The following is a 17,255-nucleotide window of genomic DNA, read 5'->3' as shown; positions in this document are numbered from 1 at the left end:
AAAATTTAAAGCGTGAGAGAAAGTCTACTAAGAAAAAACTGTATTATATGATCCTTAAGAAGTCACTGTAATGTGCAAATTTCATAACACTTTATTATTATAACCACAGTTGAAAAGAGTTTTATGAAAAATAAATGTAATTGTCAAACACATTTCTCCAGAAACTCAGCCTTGTTCTTTTGAGAGATGAAGACTACTGTCTTAAGAAAGCAATGATACACAGACCAGCCAAACAATGCATTATTGAAGAGAAGACTCTGTTGACCCAGGCAGTTTCTATGAAAAAGCCCCATCTGTAAATAAGAAGAAAACAAGAAGAAAAGGGTAGAATGGACCAATAAATATCGACAGTTTGAAAAATAATTATATGGGAAGCGCTACAGACCGCAAAAGGTTGAAACTTCACCTGAACATCATCATAAAAAAGGATTACACTTTATTGTAAGGTGTCCATGTTACAGTGTAATTATACATTTAATGACTGAGTAATAATATAGGGTTAGGATTATGTTTTGGTTTAGGATTAGTTGCATGTAATTAATGCATAATTTAGATACTAATAGGCTAACTGCATGCAACATGTTTACAAGGACACTGTAAAATACAGTATTATCAACAACAACAACAACAAAATAACTGCTGAATTGTCAATTTCTATATATCAATTTAACGCATCCTTTTTAAACTAAATAAATGGGCTATTGTTTTTTAAACTCTTTCTCTCTCTAATATATCCTAGCCTATTTATCAACACTAGGCTTATGTTTCGTTTTACGAATGTGCAAAATTACGATTTACAAATGTCTGAACCAAAATAGACTACAGGCTACTATGCTAGATTTTTCACTACCTATTTCTCATGTTTATTTTGAAATGGGCTGTTCTGCAAGACTGCATGTGGATCGCATGACATCACGGCTCCATTCAAAGACCACCTGATCTATTAAAAAAGGAGGGGAACCCACCACGTCCACGAGAAGCGTCGCATCCCGACGGTACTTCTGGCGTGAAGATGGCGGTCCCAGCTCCGAGCAGCCGGACCGGATCCGTTAGCAGCCTGGGGAACAGTCCAACCGCAGCACCGGGAGGCTTAAACAACAACAACCACAAGCTGTGGTGCTGCCACGAGCTGGACTTCAGGTCCGGAGTGAAGATCGAGGAGCTCAACCGACTCATCCATGAATTCAGCAAACAAGACCAACGAGAGTATGATGACCAGAGGGCACTGGAAATACACACCGCCAAGGATTTCATCTTCTCTATGCTCGGTAATAGCATCTTCAAACCTATTAATATTTTGTTCAAATTATCATATTTGTTATCCATTTGGCCCATAAGTCATTTGTATTCTGTTTTATTAAGTGAAAAATAATTGGTTATCTATTATAATGGTATGCTATAAAGAAATGGTCTGTACCAATAATAAAAATATGTCACCCGTATTTCATATGTAAGAGGTTTTAGATTAATAGATTTATACTATATTACGGTAATCTAGGTTATGAAATTATTTTAACTTAATTTGCATAGGTTGATCGTTGTATGATGAAGGTGTGTTACAATCTGTATAGTGCTTATGCTTAATGCCACATCTTAGCATCTTACATTATCCAAACACTGAATCCATTTTGGTCTGTTCTTAAGCGGGTTTATGTTTGACCTCTTGCAGAATAATTCCACAGTATAGTCGGATGAATGCATGCCCCTAATCTACTATTTGAAGGGATCAGAATGATTATGTCCACATGTTGAATCCCTCTAACCGCTTACACATGAAAAAGTGAAGTTTATACCTTTGACAAAGAGCAGTACGGACAGAGCAAACATGGTGCATAAATTGATAATTTATATATTGTATATATTGGGGTTAGTTTAACAATAAATGAACAAGTGAATGACTTGAATTCAGTTAGAATTTAATATTTATTAAAAGCTTTGGATTAAAGCGTCTGCTAAATGAATAAATGTAAATGTAAAATGTAATAAACAAGATGAAAAATGTATCACTAATTTCAAAAATTATAAAGTACAGTACAATAATTTCAGGTTTCTATTGTGCAATTAATAACTTCAACTCAATAGTTTCAAGACATTGGGTCCTTATTAAAGTGATTGTTCAACTAAAAACGAAAATTCTGTCAATTAACTCACCCTCAAGTTGTTCCAAACCTGTATGAATTTCTTCTGCTGAACACAAAAGAAAATATTTTGAAGAATGTTTGTAACCAAACAGTTGACGGTAACCATTGACTTCCATAGTATGGGGGGGAAAAACCTATGGAAGTCAATGAAGCCCATTTGGTCACCGATATTCTTCCAAATATCTTCTTTTGTGTTCAGAAGAAACTTGAGGGAGGGTAAATGATGAAAGAATTTTCGTTTTTGGTTTAACTATCCCTTTAAACTCCTCTTTTGTTACCTTCAGAGTATGTGTGTTTATTATTATTTCTTTTTTTAACTAGTTCTACATGTCTAAAAATAATTGTATGACTAATCTAAGACAGATTTAGAATTGTGGATATTTTTCACAGAAATTCAATAGGCCTGTCCAGCACTGGGTTTATTTCCAAACTAGGGGGAAGTGGGTGTTAGGAGGCATTCAGGCAATTATGGGAACCCATCCATTGAGGCAGAAGTAATGTACAGCTTCCTCTCATTCTGTTCTCACACTTTCACTCACTGCCATTCACCCAGCTCAATTCAGAAAGGAGGAGGCTGATTGGCCTGCAGTGTCTGTGTATGCAAATGAGACAGATGGAACAAAAGTGACACTGCATGTCTTTGAGAGTTGGAATCTCTGTGGGAGACAGATTTAAAGAATGATGGGTGGAGGGATGTGGGAATAGTTTGGGTTTTTGCTAAACATCAGGGGGAATTGTAGGAAGGAAGGTTTAACTGGGAAATTACTAATTCCTACTGTTTTTATATGCTATATCTCAGCTGTTTACAAAATTCCTTTTTAATTATACTGCCATGAAAAAAGTATTTGAATGGCTTCAAATCATCAAATATAATGGAAACCAGAGAAAAATAAAGCATTCTTTTTAAATCAATTTTTCCTTAATTTTATTTGTAAAAAATGCATCAATTGCCTATAATGTCCCTTTGAAAAAAGTAATTGTCCCCATATTCTGGAAACCATCAAAACAACTACATTTCTGTAAAACAAATGCAGTGTTCCACTATAAGAATGTCATTCTTATAGTGTAACATGGTGGTAACAGTGTAATTATATGGGGATGTTTTTCTGACTTTTCATCGTTGAAGGAAGGATTTATTATGCTGTACACCAGACATTTCTTTAGGAGAATGTCCGTGCATGAGCGGAAGTTTATTTGGATGATGCAGCAAGACAATGATCCAAAACACCAAATCAAGTCAACTTCTGAATATCTGAAAAGAAAAAACTAAATTAGGACTTGAAAGAGCATTTTATGCTTATGCTTACCTGCCTGCCAGAGAGGGTCAAGATTCGTCAACAGAGGTGAGCAAGGCTCAAATTTAGTGTTTTGCCAGCCAGATATCAGGTTTAAGGGGGAATTTATGCATTTTCAGTGATATATAATGCATAGGCCTACACTCACTGGCCACTTTATATCTCTCTAGTACCAGGTTGGACCCCCCATTTTGCTTTCAGAACTGAAACTTATCAAGTGAGCATAACACTCAGCAGCTGATATGTGAAAAAAACAACAACAAAAAAAACCAGCCTGTGCTGCCCTACTTTTTGTGAGGAAATTTGTCATTAGAAGTGTTAGGAGATATTAAAAATATATGGTAAATGACAAAAGAGGGTAAAGAAATTTACCACAGTGAATGATTCCAAGGACACTGAGTCAAACTGCCCCATTCAGGGAACAGCTATAAATATTTGAGTGCATCCCCATCCTCAATGGGGACAGATGAAAGCTCAGCTTGTGTGAGCCTGGATGCTTAAGAACAATTAGACATGCTTGAGAACATTAAATCGCCAGCTGCATCCTTGCTCAGCAGCAACTCTCTGTGCCCTAAAAGCCAGTATAGGCACACAATAGAGTGTGAACAAATGTAAATGTTACATTCCTCCTCCTTCCCGATGCTTTTACCTTGTGCTGCTGGTGTCAACTTTCAGGTCCTCTTATTGATCCACTGGAAATAGACGCCAAAAGAAAGTGCTCTGCTGTCTTCATCAGTGAAGAGGAAGAGCTTTTGGTCATGTGACAGGAAGCTTAAATTGTTCAATATTATGTAATTAATCCTATATATGGATAAGAAATGTACATGAAGACCTAATAACAACATTACATTCATTGCATGAGCAATCATGAGGCCTCTTAAACATGACAAGAGTAAAAACTTATTTTTATAGTATAGAAACAAATGCATCCTACACAACAAATGACAGTAACACTACAACTAACTTCAATTACCATAAGTTAATCCATTAAGTATCATGAACTAACAATGAACATACTGTCACGGTGGGTTGCAGGAAGGCAGACAAAGAATATAATATCCAATACAATGTTTTAATAATAATCCAGTAGACAGGTAAACAGGCTGAGCAACACACTCACAATTACAGTGAATGGACAGGGAATGGATGTGAGAGACAAACTTATAAAGCAAACACAAATGAGGATGATTAATCAAACAGCTGAACCAAATGTACTCATAATGGTGACCATGGTTACAAAGGAGTGGCAGGAAAACTGAACAAAGGAAAACAAACATAACGCCCCCTCCAAGTAGGCGCGACCTCGTGCCGTAAGAAGAACATAAACAGATGAGGGAGGAGGTTTTGGAGGCGGGCGAGGAGCTGGAGAAGGGCAGGACGACGATCCCCTGGCGGTGACAGTGGAGATGGTCCGCAAGCAGAGACCCAGAGCTCCCCAGTGCCGGAGTCGAGAGAGGGAGGAGTCCAGATGGTGACGAGGCTGACGACAACTGGGGGACGACGACGGAGACAGAGCCGGTGGATCCGCAGGTGCAGACCGAGGGTTGAGGGAGCGGAGCGACATCGCTGGTGCAGGATACCCAGGCGATGTTGCGGCAATGAGCGTCGTAGGTGGAGCCAGAGTACCCGAGGGCTGGGGCGACGACGGTGTGAGCGAGAACAGAGGCGGTGCCGACGGGAGAGAGGAACCTGCTGCAGCTGAAGGGGTGGAGGGATGGAGTGCAGCGGATGGCCTGAAAGTCCGTGGCAGAAGTGGTGAGAAAACTGACCAAGTGGGACGAGGGAATCCGGAGGAGCCACTAGACTGAGGGTCTCTGTTGGAGCCGAAGGTGGGAGGAGCCAAGACGGAGCCGACAGGTCGACATGCCGAGATGGAGCGAAGAGATCCGAGGCCGGAGGCAGAGATCCTCCTGGATAGGTGCTGCTGGTGGTTGCTCAACCTGCGGCTCGTCGTCAATGCAGGGGCTCCCCAGAGACGGCGCAGGGCTGCAAGCTTCCAGCAGCGATGAGACTGGAGGACTGGCCTCCAGTCTCATGGAGGACTCTGTGGTGGTGTTGGTGATGAAACAAGACTTGAGATGACATACCTTTAACTCTTGTCATTACACGGTTCACACAGGATAGGGCAAAAAAAAAATTACCAGTTCTCAACGTTCTCTTTGAGTAATATAGATGATTCAGTTAGCGGGTGGGATCGGGTGGGATAGGGTGGGAGTTGACAATTCCCCATCGAAACCGATCAGCCAGTCCCCCGTTCCAGTTCCCTCGGCCAATGGTGTCTCGGGATTACACCCCTGGTCAGATCCACGCTGGGGCACTGCTTCCAGGGTAATGGTAAGCTCTGTCCTCTTATCTTCGGGCTCTGGCTCACTCGTCGCAGGTGGTGCTGCTCGGTCTGCAGGGGGCTCACGTGACTTCTCCCCCGTCGATGGTGGTGAAACGGGCTCTGGGTCAGGCTGTGCTCTGGATCTGGCTGTGCTCTGGATCGGGGCGCAACGCTCTCCAGACACCTCATGACAGCTTCCCTCCAACTCAGTCCGGTGGTGTCTGGAAGGTTGATGGTGTTGTGGAAGTTCGCCCCGATCCAGAACAGATTCTTTAAGGTCTCGTCGTCCAGGGAGCTGGTGACGGCCAAACAAACAAAGCCTTTGAGAAAAGCAAAGAAATTATGTCTCTCCTGAGCCAGGATGATAAACTTTGCCCGTTCGTCCATTTTGGGTGGTCCGATCATCTGTCACGGTGGGTTGCAGGAAGGCAGACGAAGAAGATAATATCCAATACAATGTTTTAATAATAATCCAGTAGACAAGTAAACAGGCTGAGAAACACACACTTACACATAACAGTGATCAGACAGAGATTGGATGTGAGGTACGAACTTATAAAGCAAACACAAATGATGATGATTAATCAAACACAGCTGAACCAAATGAACATGGTGACCATGGTAACAAAGGAGTGGCGGGAAAACTGAACAAAGGAAAACATGTGACTAATGAAAACAAACTGTGACACATACATTTTATTTATCTAGGTTAATGTTAATTTATATAAATACTAAATCAATACAACAAAAATTATTTTGCATGCGTGTTCAATGAACCACAAACAATTATTGGACATGCACCTGTGGAACAGTCCCTAAGACACTATCAATTTACAGGCAGTAGACAATGAAGGTCACAGTGAAAACAACTTAGGACACTAAAGAGACCTTTTTTACTGACTCTGAGAAGCACCAGGAGAAAGATGGCCAGGGTCCCTGATCACCTGCGTGAACATGCCATAGTCCTGCTGCAGGAGACATGAGGACTGCAGATGTGAGCAGAGCAGTAAACAGCAATGTCTGTAATGCTGACGCCTAATTAGATGCCTAAGAAAGTTACAGGGAGGCAGGAAGGATAGCTGATGGTCCTTGTGGTGCCAAACCACATGTAACCATATGTCCAACCAAACATGTTCAAGAACTTGCAAATGCCTTGGTTGAAGAGTGGACTAACATCTCACAGCAAGAACTGGCAAATCTGCTGCAGTCCATGAGGATGAGATGCACTGTTGTACTTAAAGCACTGTGGCACATAGCATTAAAGCTCAAACATGAATTGAGGCTCAGGTCAGGAAGCAGACAGACTGGCTAAACCGACCGTCTGCTAGCTGTCTCACGTCACAGAGGTCAGATAAATCCCATCACATAGAGACTCTTTCACCTAGATATCATCATATAGAGACTGTCTGTTACCCGAATTAGGAAATACAAAAAACTTCCAAACCCATCTAAGGGTAAAAATGTAATTGATGTTCAACAAATAAAAAACAAATATAATACAAATGAGCAAATGATAAAGCTTGGGTTGCTGAAAATTCAATCCCTTACTTCAAAAGCACTTATTGTTAATGATATGATTACAGACTATAACCTAGATGTGCTGTGTTTGACAAGCCTGGCTAAAACCAAACGATCAAGCATCGCGTTAGTTCAGGCAGGCCACGTCAGCCAAGCTCGCATCAGCCGATAGCCAGCTTTTCATGACGTGTTCCAATCCAATGTTGACATCTATCACAGCGGCACATATAAACTCCCATACCTTCAGCATTTCCTCCATAGCATTGCTGCTCACATTTAAACTCCCTCCTCCAACCCCAACTCCACCCAACCGAACCTTTAATCATTCTGCCTTTTTGTTTTTCCTGTACAGTCATACATTGCAAGCCTTTCTATCATGTATTTGTATTTTCACAACTCATGTAATTTAGATTGTAATTATTTATGCATATACTGGTTCTGTTCTGTAACCAAGGGGGGTTTGACTTGCTGCTCTCCCCGCTCTGTCCAGGCATAGCTGCATGGACAGGCGTAGGAGTTTTGCCCAGAACAGAACCATACCGCCAACACTAACTGTATGCTATAATTGTAATACATGTATATACTTGGCGAAGTGGTCCTGGCTGAAATTACATTACTTTAAATGAGACCACCCCCCCCCCAAGATTGCGGTTATAAACATGAACCTCGTCTGAAAGGCAAAGGGGGAGGTGTTTCTGTAATATTTTGAAGTGTTGGTGCTTAATGTAACAATATCTAGTGCAAATGATAAATCACGTTTGAGATTTGTGCTGGCTTCTGTATAAAGGCCAACAGGGCACCATGCAGACTTTATCAAAGAATATGCTGACTTTCTATCAGAGTTTTATGGTTTTATGTTTACTCATTAGACTCGTATCATAACATATCTCCTGAATCTGACCTACGTCAGGTAATGACACTGCAACTGAATAACAGACTACATGAATGTGCACAAACACTGAATGATGCTAAATTATTGTCTCAACTAAGTGGTGCTGATGCCATTGCACAGGAGCTGAAATACCATCATTTGCGTCTCATTCATCTTTACAACAGAGAGAAACCTCAGAAGGCTTGAGAAAGAGTCACAGAGTGAAACGATTCAACCAGCCATCTTTCCTATGGCTCTTTCTGAACTGGTCACCTATATTGTTGAAACCAGTCTCAATTCTGATGGTCCTTCCGCCTTCCGTCTCGCAGATACAGTGGGGAGAACAAGTATTTGATACACTGCTGATTTTGCAGGTTTTCCCACTTACAAAGCATGTAGAAGTCTGTAATTTTTATCATATGTATTCTTCAACTGTGAGTGACGGAATCTAAAACAAAAATCCAGAAAATCACATTGTATGATTTAAGTAATTAATTTGCATTTTATTTTAAGACATAAGTATTTGATACATCAGAAAAGCAGAACTTAATATTTGGTACAGAAACCTTTGTTTGCAATTACAGAGATCATTCGTTTCCTGTAGTTCTTGACCAGGTTTGCACACGCTGCAGCAGGGATTTTGGCACACTCCTCCAGACCTTCTCCAGATCCTTCAGTTTTCGGGGCTGTCGCTGGGCAATACAGACTTTCAGCTCCCTCCAAAGATTTTTTTATTGGGTTCAGGTCTGGAGACTGGCTAGGCCACTCCAGGACCTTGAGATGCTTCTTACAGAGGCACTCCTTAGTTGCCTTGGCTGTGTGTTTCAGGTCGTTGTCATGCTGGAAGACCCAGCCACAACCTATCTTCAATGCTCTTACTGAGGGAAGGAGGTTGTTGGCCAAGATCTCGCGATACATGGCCCCATCCATCCTCCCCTCAATACGGTGCAGTCGTCCTGTCCCCTTTGCAGAAAAGTATCCCCAAAGAATGATGTTTCCACCTCCATGCTTCACGGTTGGGATGGTGTTCTTGGGGTTGTACTCATCCTCCTTCTTCCTCCAAACACGGCAAGTGGAGTTTAGACCAAAAAGCTCTATTTTTGTCTCATCAGACCACATGACCTTCTCCCATTCCTCCTCTGGATCATCCAGATGGTCATTGGCAAACTTCAGATGGGCCTGGACATGCACTGGCTTGAGCAGGGGGACCTTGTGTGCGCTGTAGGATTTTAATCCATGATGGCGTAGTGTGTTACTAATGGTTTTCTTAGAGACTGTGGTCCCAGCTCTCTTCAGGTCATTGACCTGCCGTGTAGTTCTGGGCTGATCCCTCACCTTCCTCATGATCATTGATGCCCCACGAGGTGAGATCTTGCATGGTGCCCCAGACCGAGGGAGATTGACTGTCATCTTGAACTTCTTCCATTTTCTAATAATTGTGCCAACAGTTGTTGCCTTCTCACCAAGCTGCTTGCCTATTGTCCTGTAGCCCATTACACAGCTCTCTGGTCTTGGCCATTGTGGAGAGGTTGGAGTCTGTTTGATTGAGTGTGTGGACAGGTGTCTTTTATACAGGTAACAAGTTCAAACAGGTGCAGTTAATACAGGTAATGAGTGGAGAACAGGAGGGCTTCTTAAAGAAAAACTAACAGGTCTGTGAGAGCCGGAATTCTTACTGGTTGGTAGGTGATCAAATACTTATGTCATGCAATAAAATGCTAATTAATTATTTAAAAATCATACAATGTGATTTTCTGGATTTTAGATTCCATCTCTCACAGTTTCAGTGTACCTATGATAAAAATTACAGACCTCTACATGCTTTGTAAGTAGGAAAACCTTCAAAATCAGCAGTGTATCAAATACTTGTTCTCCCCACTGTATGTGCAACCTGTACCAGCAGCGTATCCTTTTTCTAACAGTGGCACTTCCTCTCTGTGGACTACACCTTGCCGTGGTGGAGAGGCTTGTGTACTCCAATGAACCTGAGACCTATGCCGGTGGGGATTTTATATCCCTGGCAAGTTTAACTAAGCTGGACAGGTCAAAGGAGAGGAGGCAGACAAAGCAGACATTATGACTATTTGACAGAAATGGTGGCCATCTTGAAAATGGTGTCCATCCTGAATTTTTGAGTGGCACATACCTTTTTCCAAAAGAGTGTTCCTTGAAGAGTATTTCTGCCTAATTTTATGCTTGCATCACCATTTGAACACTTGAAATAATTAATATTCGACAGGAACGGTGGCCATCTTTAAAAATGGTGGCCATCTTGAATTTTTGAGGGACAAGCATCTTTTTCTATTAACATGTCCTTTAGAGAGTATTTGAATAAAATGTTATGCTTGGATCACTGTTTGAATAATTGATATAATAAGCATTGAATAGCAATGGCGGCCATTTTGAAAAATGGCCGCCATATTGAATTTTTGAGTGGCCAACGCCTTTTTCCAAAAAAGTGGCCCTTAGAGAGTATCTGTGCCAAATTTCATGCTTCTATACCAAAGTGAACGATTTTTTTACTAATCTGCTGCACTATAAATACATCTCTTTGGCCTAGCATACACATAACACATTATAGACTTCTATAATTCAATGTTAGGCTGCATAGATTAGGTCAGCCGGAACCGGGAACACTCCCCATAAATCCTAATGTACTTGTTACATCTTAAGAAGGATAGCCTCTACGCTAATATTAGTCTCTCTGTTTATCCGAGGTTTACCGCAGTCCGTCAGATCCAGGCCGTATCCAGATCTGATGAAGGACCTGCGCCTGGACACGATGACAATACAGTCCTGAAGTGTCAACCAGTCCCTCCCCTGTGAGGGCTTCCTTCCCTTCCCTTTACCTCAATACAGATAAAATGTTGTCGGGATAATTCCGGTTATACGCAGAAAACTACGCAGACGCGAAAAAAAATTAAAAAATCTGTATTATAAATTTTTAAGGCCAGACAAGTAGTTTATTAAGGGTTGATTTGTAAAGAAGGACTACACGCCTGTGCACATATATATTCAAACGCGCATACCTTTGGACTGAACACGTAATGCGCATGTGCATTTTCGCGGGTTTGCGTATGGAACATAAAACTGTAGGCTGGGTGGGACCAGCAGGGAAACAGAAAACTTTAGGCTGGGTGGGACCAGTGGGGAAACGAAAAAACTCCAGGCTGGGTGGGACCAGTGGGAAAACAGAAATCTCTAGACTGGGCAGTACCAGCAGGGATGGGAGAGACAGGGGAATTACCTCCTCAAAAGTTGTAAACAGTTTCCAGAGGCCAGGCAGAACTCATTCCCAGCTTCCATCCATGCCCCTGAATTCCATTAGTATTCCATTGATGACAGGGTTGTTGTCGACTCACGCACCTGATCAGATTCTCCATGTGGTTCGTGCTCCGGGGCGATGTCTGGCGCAGTTAGTCTCTGGCTCGTTCGTTGCGGCAGGCCAATCTCCACAGTCTGCGGTGGAATCAGGCTGTAGCTCCATCAGGTTGTGTGAAGGCTGACTGTGATCTAGGTCTGGAGTGGGACTGGTGTTTTCCAACGGGCCAAATTGTGAATTCTGAGTTGTTATTCACCAGTACCCACTCCACACATGCGGCGAAATCCATAAGTGGACCACTCCTTGGGAGGCATGCCCTTGACCTGGCGATGTAGAAAACACAGAGCGAGCGAGCGGTCTGGATAGTGAATAATGCACATGGCACGATTTTCAAAGTAGTCAGGTCACTGTTCTTTTCACACTGCACGACTATCTGGGGTATCATTCAGTTGCTGCTGTGTGCACATCGGCAACAGGAGGTTTCACACTGCATGTTTTTAAAGAAAGAATCCTCGACATTAACTTCTGTCTGGTTCGCTAACTACATTTCACAACCAAACGCACGCGAGAAGTGATAAGGAAATAACGCAAGATCACACATGCATAAGACCGGTGTTCTAGCGTGAGACTGAAATTGTTATTAAAAATGATAGCCGGCAAGAAGATTGCGATCAAAAATTGTCTGTGCGCTGATTTGTAGCGAAAAGGAGAAAAGGAAAAACATTGTGCAGGAGGAAATGGTTGGGGAGACGGGGGGAACAAGGATTCTGTGTTCTGCAAAGAGAGATGGGGGTAAATAAATAATTTTGCAATGTGCTGCTGGTCAAGCAAATCTTTGTGCTTTGTTTCCCGCTGCCCTGTATCTTGCTCTGTCATTGGCTGTAGGTCATCGCAATGTAGTTTCAGTCAGAACACATTCACACAGCAGGATTTTGAATCGCCGACAGGTCCAGATAAGGACAATCAGGTGATAAACGGAGACAACAACCACTAAACACAGAATAGATTGGACAAAGAACTGGAAAGCACAGGGAGTGGTACTTTTTCATGACAAGGATGTGCTAAAAATGGAAAAGTGTTTTGTTTTTTTATGTGATGACAACGAAATTTCATCTTCACAAAGCCAGAACCATTCACTATAATCCCAATTTTAGAATGTTCTCCTCTGGTATAAAGTCCTTCGAAAACATATATCATCCTTGAGTCTGTTGTGGAACCTTTAATTTTTCATGATGACAAAATATTATATTTTGTTGATTTGTGTAGGTGTTTTTTTTTTGTTGAAAACAGAGTCGTGTAAACAGCCATTAACGAGACTAAACGAGGGAACTAAGAAGTTAATTAATTAATAACAGGTGAACAGAATGAAACAGGCACAGACATGGAAATTAGGAAAACGTAGAATGACAGAACTAAACACAATAAACAAATCATAACGCTGACACTTATGAACTGGGATTACATTATAAGTTGCTAGTATAGTTGTTGCTACAAGGGCAAATAGGACTGGACAAAACAAACATTTTCTTCAATATTTATTATGTGCTACTTGTTGGTTTGACAATAAAATATTCATTTAGCCAACACTTTTATCCAGAGTGACTTACAAATGAGAAACATCACAAGGAAAGTAATATCAATAGAATAGTTGTATTGAACAGAATTATAGGTACTTGTGTTTTTGAAAGAAATATTTCATTTTTTGTACACTTATCATCTATAAGAATCTTTGTTACGATGTACATTTATACCATATATACTCTGTTTTTTCTCTGTTTCAGGCATGGTGCAAAAGCTGGACCAAAAGTTGCCTGTTGCCAACGAGTACCTATTGTTGTCCGGTGGTGTGCGAGAAGGTGTGGTAGACATGGATCTGGATGAGCTTGGCATCTATAACCGTGGCTCTGACTATGACATGGCCTTCACCCTGTTGGTTCCTGCACTTAAGCTGCACGACCGGAACCAGCCTGTCACACTGGACATGCGCCACTCAGCACTGGGTCATTCTTGGCTCAGCTTGCGACTTTTTGACGAGGGTACCATTAACCGTTGGCGAGACTGCTGCACGCTGACTGACCATCTGAACGGCACCACCAATTACTTCTTCTCACCCACACTGGTAGCTGACTGGTTCCAAGAAGCTGTCGGACTGGTGCTGACAGAGTTACAGCGCAAGCCACAAAGGGGCACCCCAAGGGTGGAGCGGGTCGAGCGTCACAGCACGCTGCTTTCTATGGTTTTAGGTGTGGGCAGCAGCCGCATGCTTTATGACATTGTTCCTGTGGTGTCTTTTAAAGGCTGGCCGGCGGTTGCTCAGAGCTGGTTGATGGAGAACCACTTCTGGGATGGCAAAATCACAGAGGAGGAGGTCATCAGTGGCTTCTATCTGCTGCCTGCCTGCTCAGCCTCTGGTTGCCAGGAAAACGAGTGGCGTCTCTCCTTCGCCCGCAGCGAGGTGCAGTTGAAAAAGTGCATCTCACCAGGCCTCATGCAAGCTTACCAGGCGTGCAAGGCGATAGTTGTAAAGCTGCTGGCTCAACCCACAGCTATCAGTCCCTACTACTTACGCAGCATTATGTTGTGGGCCTGTGACCGACTACCTGCAAGCTATTTGTCACAGGAAGACTATGCTGCACACTTCCTGCTAGGTCTCATTGATGATCTGCAGCACTGCCTTGTCAACAAGACCTGCCCTAACTATTTCATCCCGCAGTGTAACATGTTGGAGCACCTGTGTGACGAGACGGCCATATTTCATGCTCGTAAGCTAGCGCTTGTACGCTCGGATCCGGGCGAACACCTGCGCTCCGTCATCGAACAAGCCAAGGCGGCCAACAGACTGACGCTGGAGATGCAGCGTCGCGGGAGTTCCTCAGGACTGCCCTCTCCGCTGGCGGATCCTTCCTCAGCAGATCACCAGCAGCCAGATGACCGCTTGGCCAAGAAGCTACAGCAGTTGGTAACCGAGAATCCTGGCAAGTCCATCTCTGTGTTCATCAACCCTGACGACGTCACGCGACCTCACTTCCGTATTGATGACAAGTTCTTCTGAAAACTTAGGTCTATTTTCGGTTTAACCCGAGGGGTGTGCATGGCACTGTCCAGAAACTGGAGCTGTGTCCTTGTGCCTGCTTACATCAGACTGGAGAGGATCTTCTGGAGGAAATGACTGCAACAGTTCTATAAGACTGGCCTTACTGAGTGGAAAATCCCAATTATTTGCACCTTCAGGGGATTTCATATCATGGTGACTCTGAGAAGAAGAGCTGTGTAAGTCTAGCACATTCTGGACAATGATTTACATAGTATATGAAAAAATATAGCATATGTCCTGTAGATGGTATTGTTATTCTGATGAAAAGTCTGTTGTAACAAAAGAATCAGAATAGAATCGATATAGATTCTATTCTGAAGAATAGAATCAGACATGTGTTTTGCATCTGTGCTGACTGAGACAACACATTTCCATTTTCCATATATCACCTCTTTATCTTTGTGGACAATTAACATATCTTGTTATTTATTTAGAGGAAGCAACAACAACAAAAATGTCAATGAAAGCCAAACCTTTTTTATCTATAGGCGATTAAAATCATATTCCTTAAGTGCAATTAAAAGAATGTACATTAATGCCCAGTTAGAGTGAGATTCTTGTATTGACAAAAACGTTCAACTATAACAATGCAGAATTGTCTTAAGTGGGGGTACTTGACCTAAAGCCCTGAAAATGTTGCTGCTATTGGAGAATAAAAGGATGTTATTTTGTTTTTGAATTATTGAAAGTGACTAGCAGCTATCCAATATAAGCCCACTTATTACTAATGTTAAAGGGATAGTTCACTTTTATTTGCCCTCAAGTTGTTCCAAACCTTTATAAACACAAAGGAAGATATTTTGAAAAATGTTTGTAGTCAAACAGTTGTGGGGCACCATTGACATAGACATTTTTTTCCATACTATGGAAGTCAGTGGCAACTGTTAGTTACCCATATTCTTAAAAAATATATTTGTGTTCAGTAGAAGAAAGAAATTAATAAAGGTTTGAACTAAAAGAGTTAATGATGATGACAGAATTTTCATTTTTGGCTGAACTATCCCTTTAATTCTGTCTCAAACAAAAAAAATACAGAGTAGGACATCAATCGTGTAGTTTGTACTGTACCTCAAAAATCATCTAGCTTGCCTGTGTTGTTCCTCCAGTAAATAAAGAATTGTGCATTGTTTTGAAAGCTGTGTTGGTTTGGAACTTTGATTTGTTTGCTCGGTCAAAATCAGTCCTTTAAAATAGTTTTTGTTGAATACGTAAATAATACATAATGCAATAAATATTTGAAATCATTTATATTTAGACAGCAGGACATTCGAGCTATGCTGTAAGCACAGGAAGGAATCATATGCATCATGGAAGTAAAATTTATGTGGCATATTTATGTATCAATTTATGTCACATATGTAAGCAGATATAATGGTGTATTTACGCTTAAGAATGTTGTGTAATTACAGGAATATTGAACATACAGTGGGATCGAGCTTTGCTACTCCAATGTCCTTTTACTTTCTCCATAATCTTTTAATTAAGGATAGGTTTTCCAAATCTTCAAAACTTTGTCTAGTCTCTTATTATTTAGTAAAAAGTTCATTTTGGCCTCATTACTTGTGTATTTTCCTTTGAACTTGGCAATAAATGCAAGAGTGCAGAGGCTTTAGGTTCCAATAAATTGGCTGATTTTGATAGTTCTACATCATATTCGTCACCACTGGACACCGCCATGTTCTCTGTACTATACTGTGCTTGTTTCATACCGACATACACAGTGAACTCCACAGACACGCTGAGTCAGCACATTCAGTGACATAATATCCCAGTCTGCACCTTTCCACACAACCACAACATCCCAGTTCCTAATAATGAACAATTGCATACATCTACAGCACAAATAGACACATCCACACAATGCTGACATGTGCTATTAAAGCATTATGTACAGAGATTCTGTAAAAAAATTATCTTTGAAAGGTCATGAAAATCGACCTTTGTGTTTGACATGACACTGTGCCTCTGATACCAGAACAGAACACTGAACTCTAATAGCAGCATCTAGTTCTTTTTTTAACAGCTGAGGTAACATAAGCCGCTATTCCCCTGTCCCTGTAAACAGCTGATGCTGCCGTTCTTCGCAGTTTGATCAATGAGATCATTACAATTATAGCATTCACATACATAAAGGGAAAATATGAATGTTTAGTGAATAGAGAAGGTACAACATATTTTGCAGGGCTGTGTGACATTCAGAATTGAACCGAGAAAGTCTTTTAAATTCAATTTCTAAGGTGCAAAACAGGATGTAAAATTGTCATTTGAATGTAAATAATTAAAATGGAATGAATTCATTTCTCAATGTAATATATGATCCATAGATTCAAATTCAAATATCAATATTTATTTCTGTCTTTATTTCTGTATAGCAAAATGAAAATGTATTAATGGCGATTATCTATTGATATCAATTGTGTTCGTTTACAGTACTGAACAGTTTAAAGAAATAAGCCTATTGAGGGAAAATATATTCTACATATCAGGGGAACAAATATGCAAAATTAGTCAAATGAACAATGTTATAATTCAGGTTTTGTGGAAAAATGTGTATGGCTTTGCTGAATTTAATTTCCAATTCAACATCCAATGCATGACTTCCCTATTCTTTAATTCTGAACTCTGAATATGTCACTTATTCGGTAACACTTTACAATAAGGTTCAGTTAACATTAGTTAACTAACCAT

General features: G+C 41.2%; 1 protein-coding gene across 2 annotated transcripts; it reads left to right on the top strand.

The window, feature by feature from the left end:
* Positions 1–962: 962 nt before the first annotated feature.
* mb21d2 (Mab-21 domain containing 2) lies at positions 963–15,700 on the top strand. 2 transcript variants are annotated; one of them, XM_082172455.1, is made up of 2 exons: positions 963–1,268; positions 13,255–15,700. In XM_082172455.1, exons 1-2 carry the CDS (start codon positions 1,013–1,015, stop codon positions 14,523–14,525), a joined length of 1,527 nt encoding a protein of 508 aa, XP_082028581.1. In that variant the 5' UTR covers positions 963–1,012; the 3' UTR covers positions 14,526–15,700. The 2 variants fall into 2 exon arrangements, with proteins under 2 accessions (XP_082028581.1, XP_082028582.1); XM_082172456.1 differs by lacking the exon at positions 963–1,268 and adding an exon at positions 10,730–10,973.
* Positions 15,701–17,255: the final 1,555 nt, after the last annotated feature.

This window comes from Leuciscus leuciscus, assembly GCF_965113295.1.
Source record: "Leuciscus leuciscus genome assembly, chromosome: 6".
Taxonomy (NCBI): domain Eukaryota; kingdom Metazoa; phylum Chordata; class Actinopteri; order Cypriniformes; family Leuciscidae; genus Leuciscus; species Leuciscus leuciscus.
The sequence above is the reverse complement of the archived record's forward strand: the minus strand, read 5'-3'. Positions and strand labels throughout refer to the sequence as shown.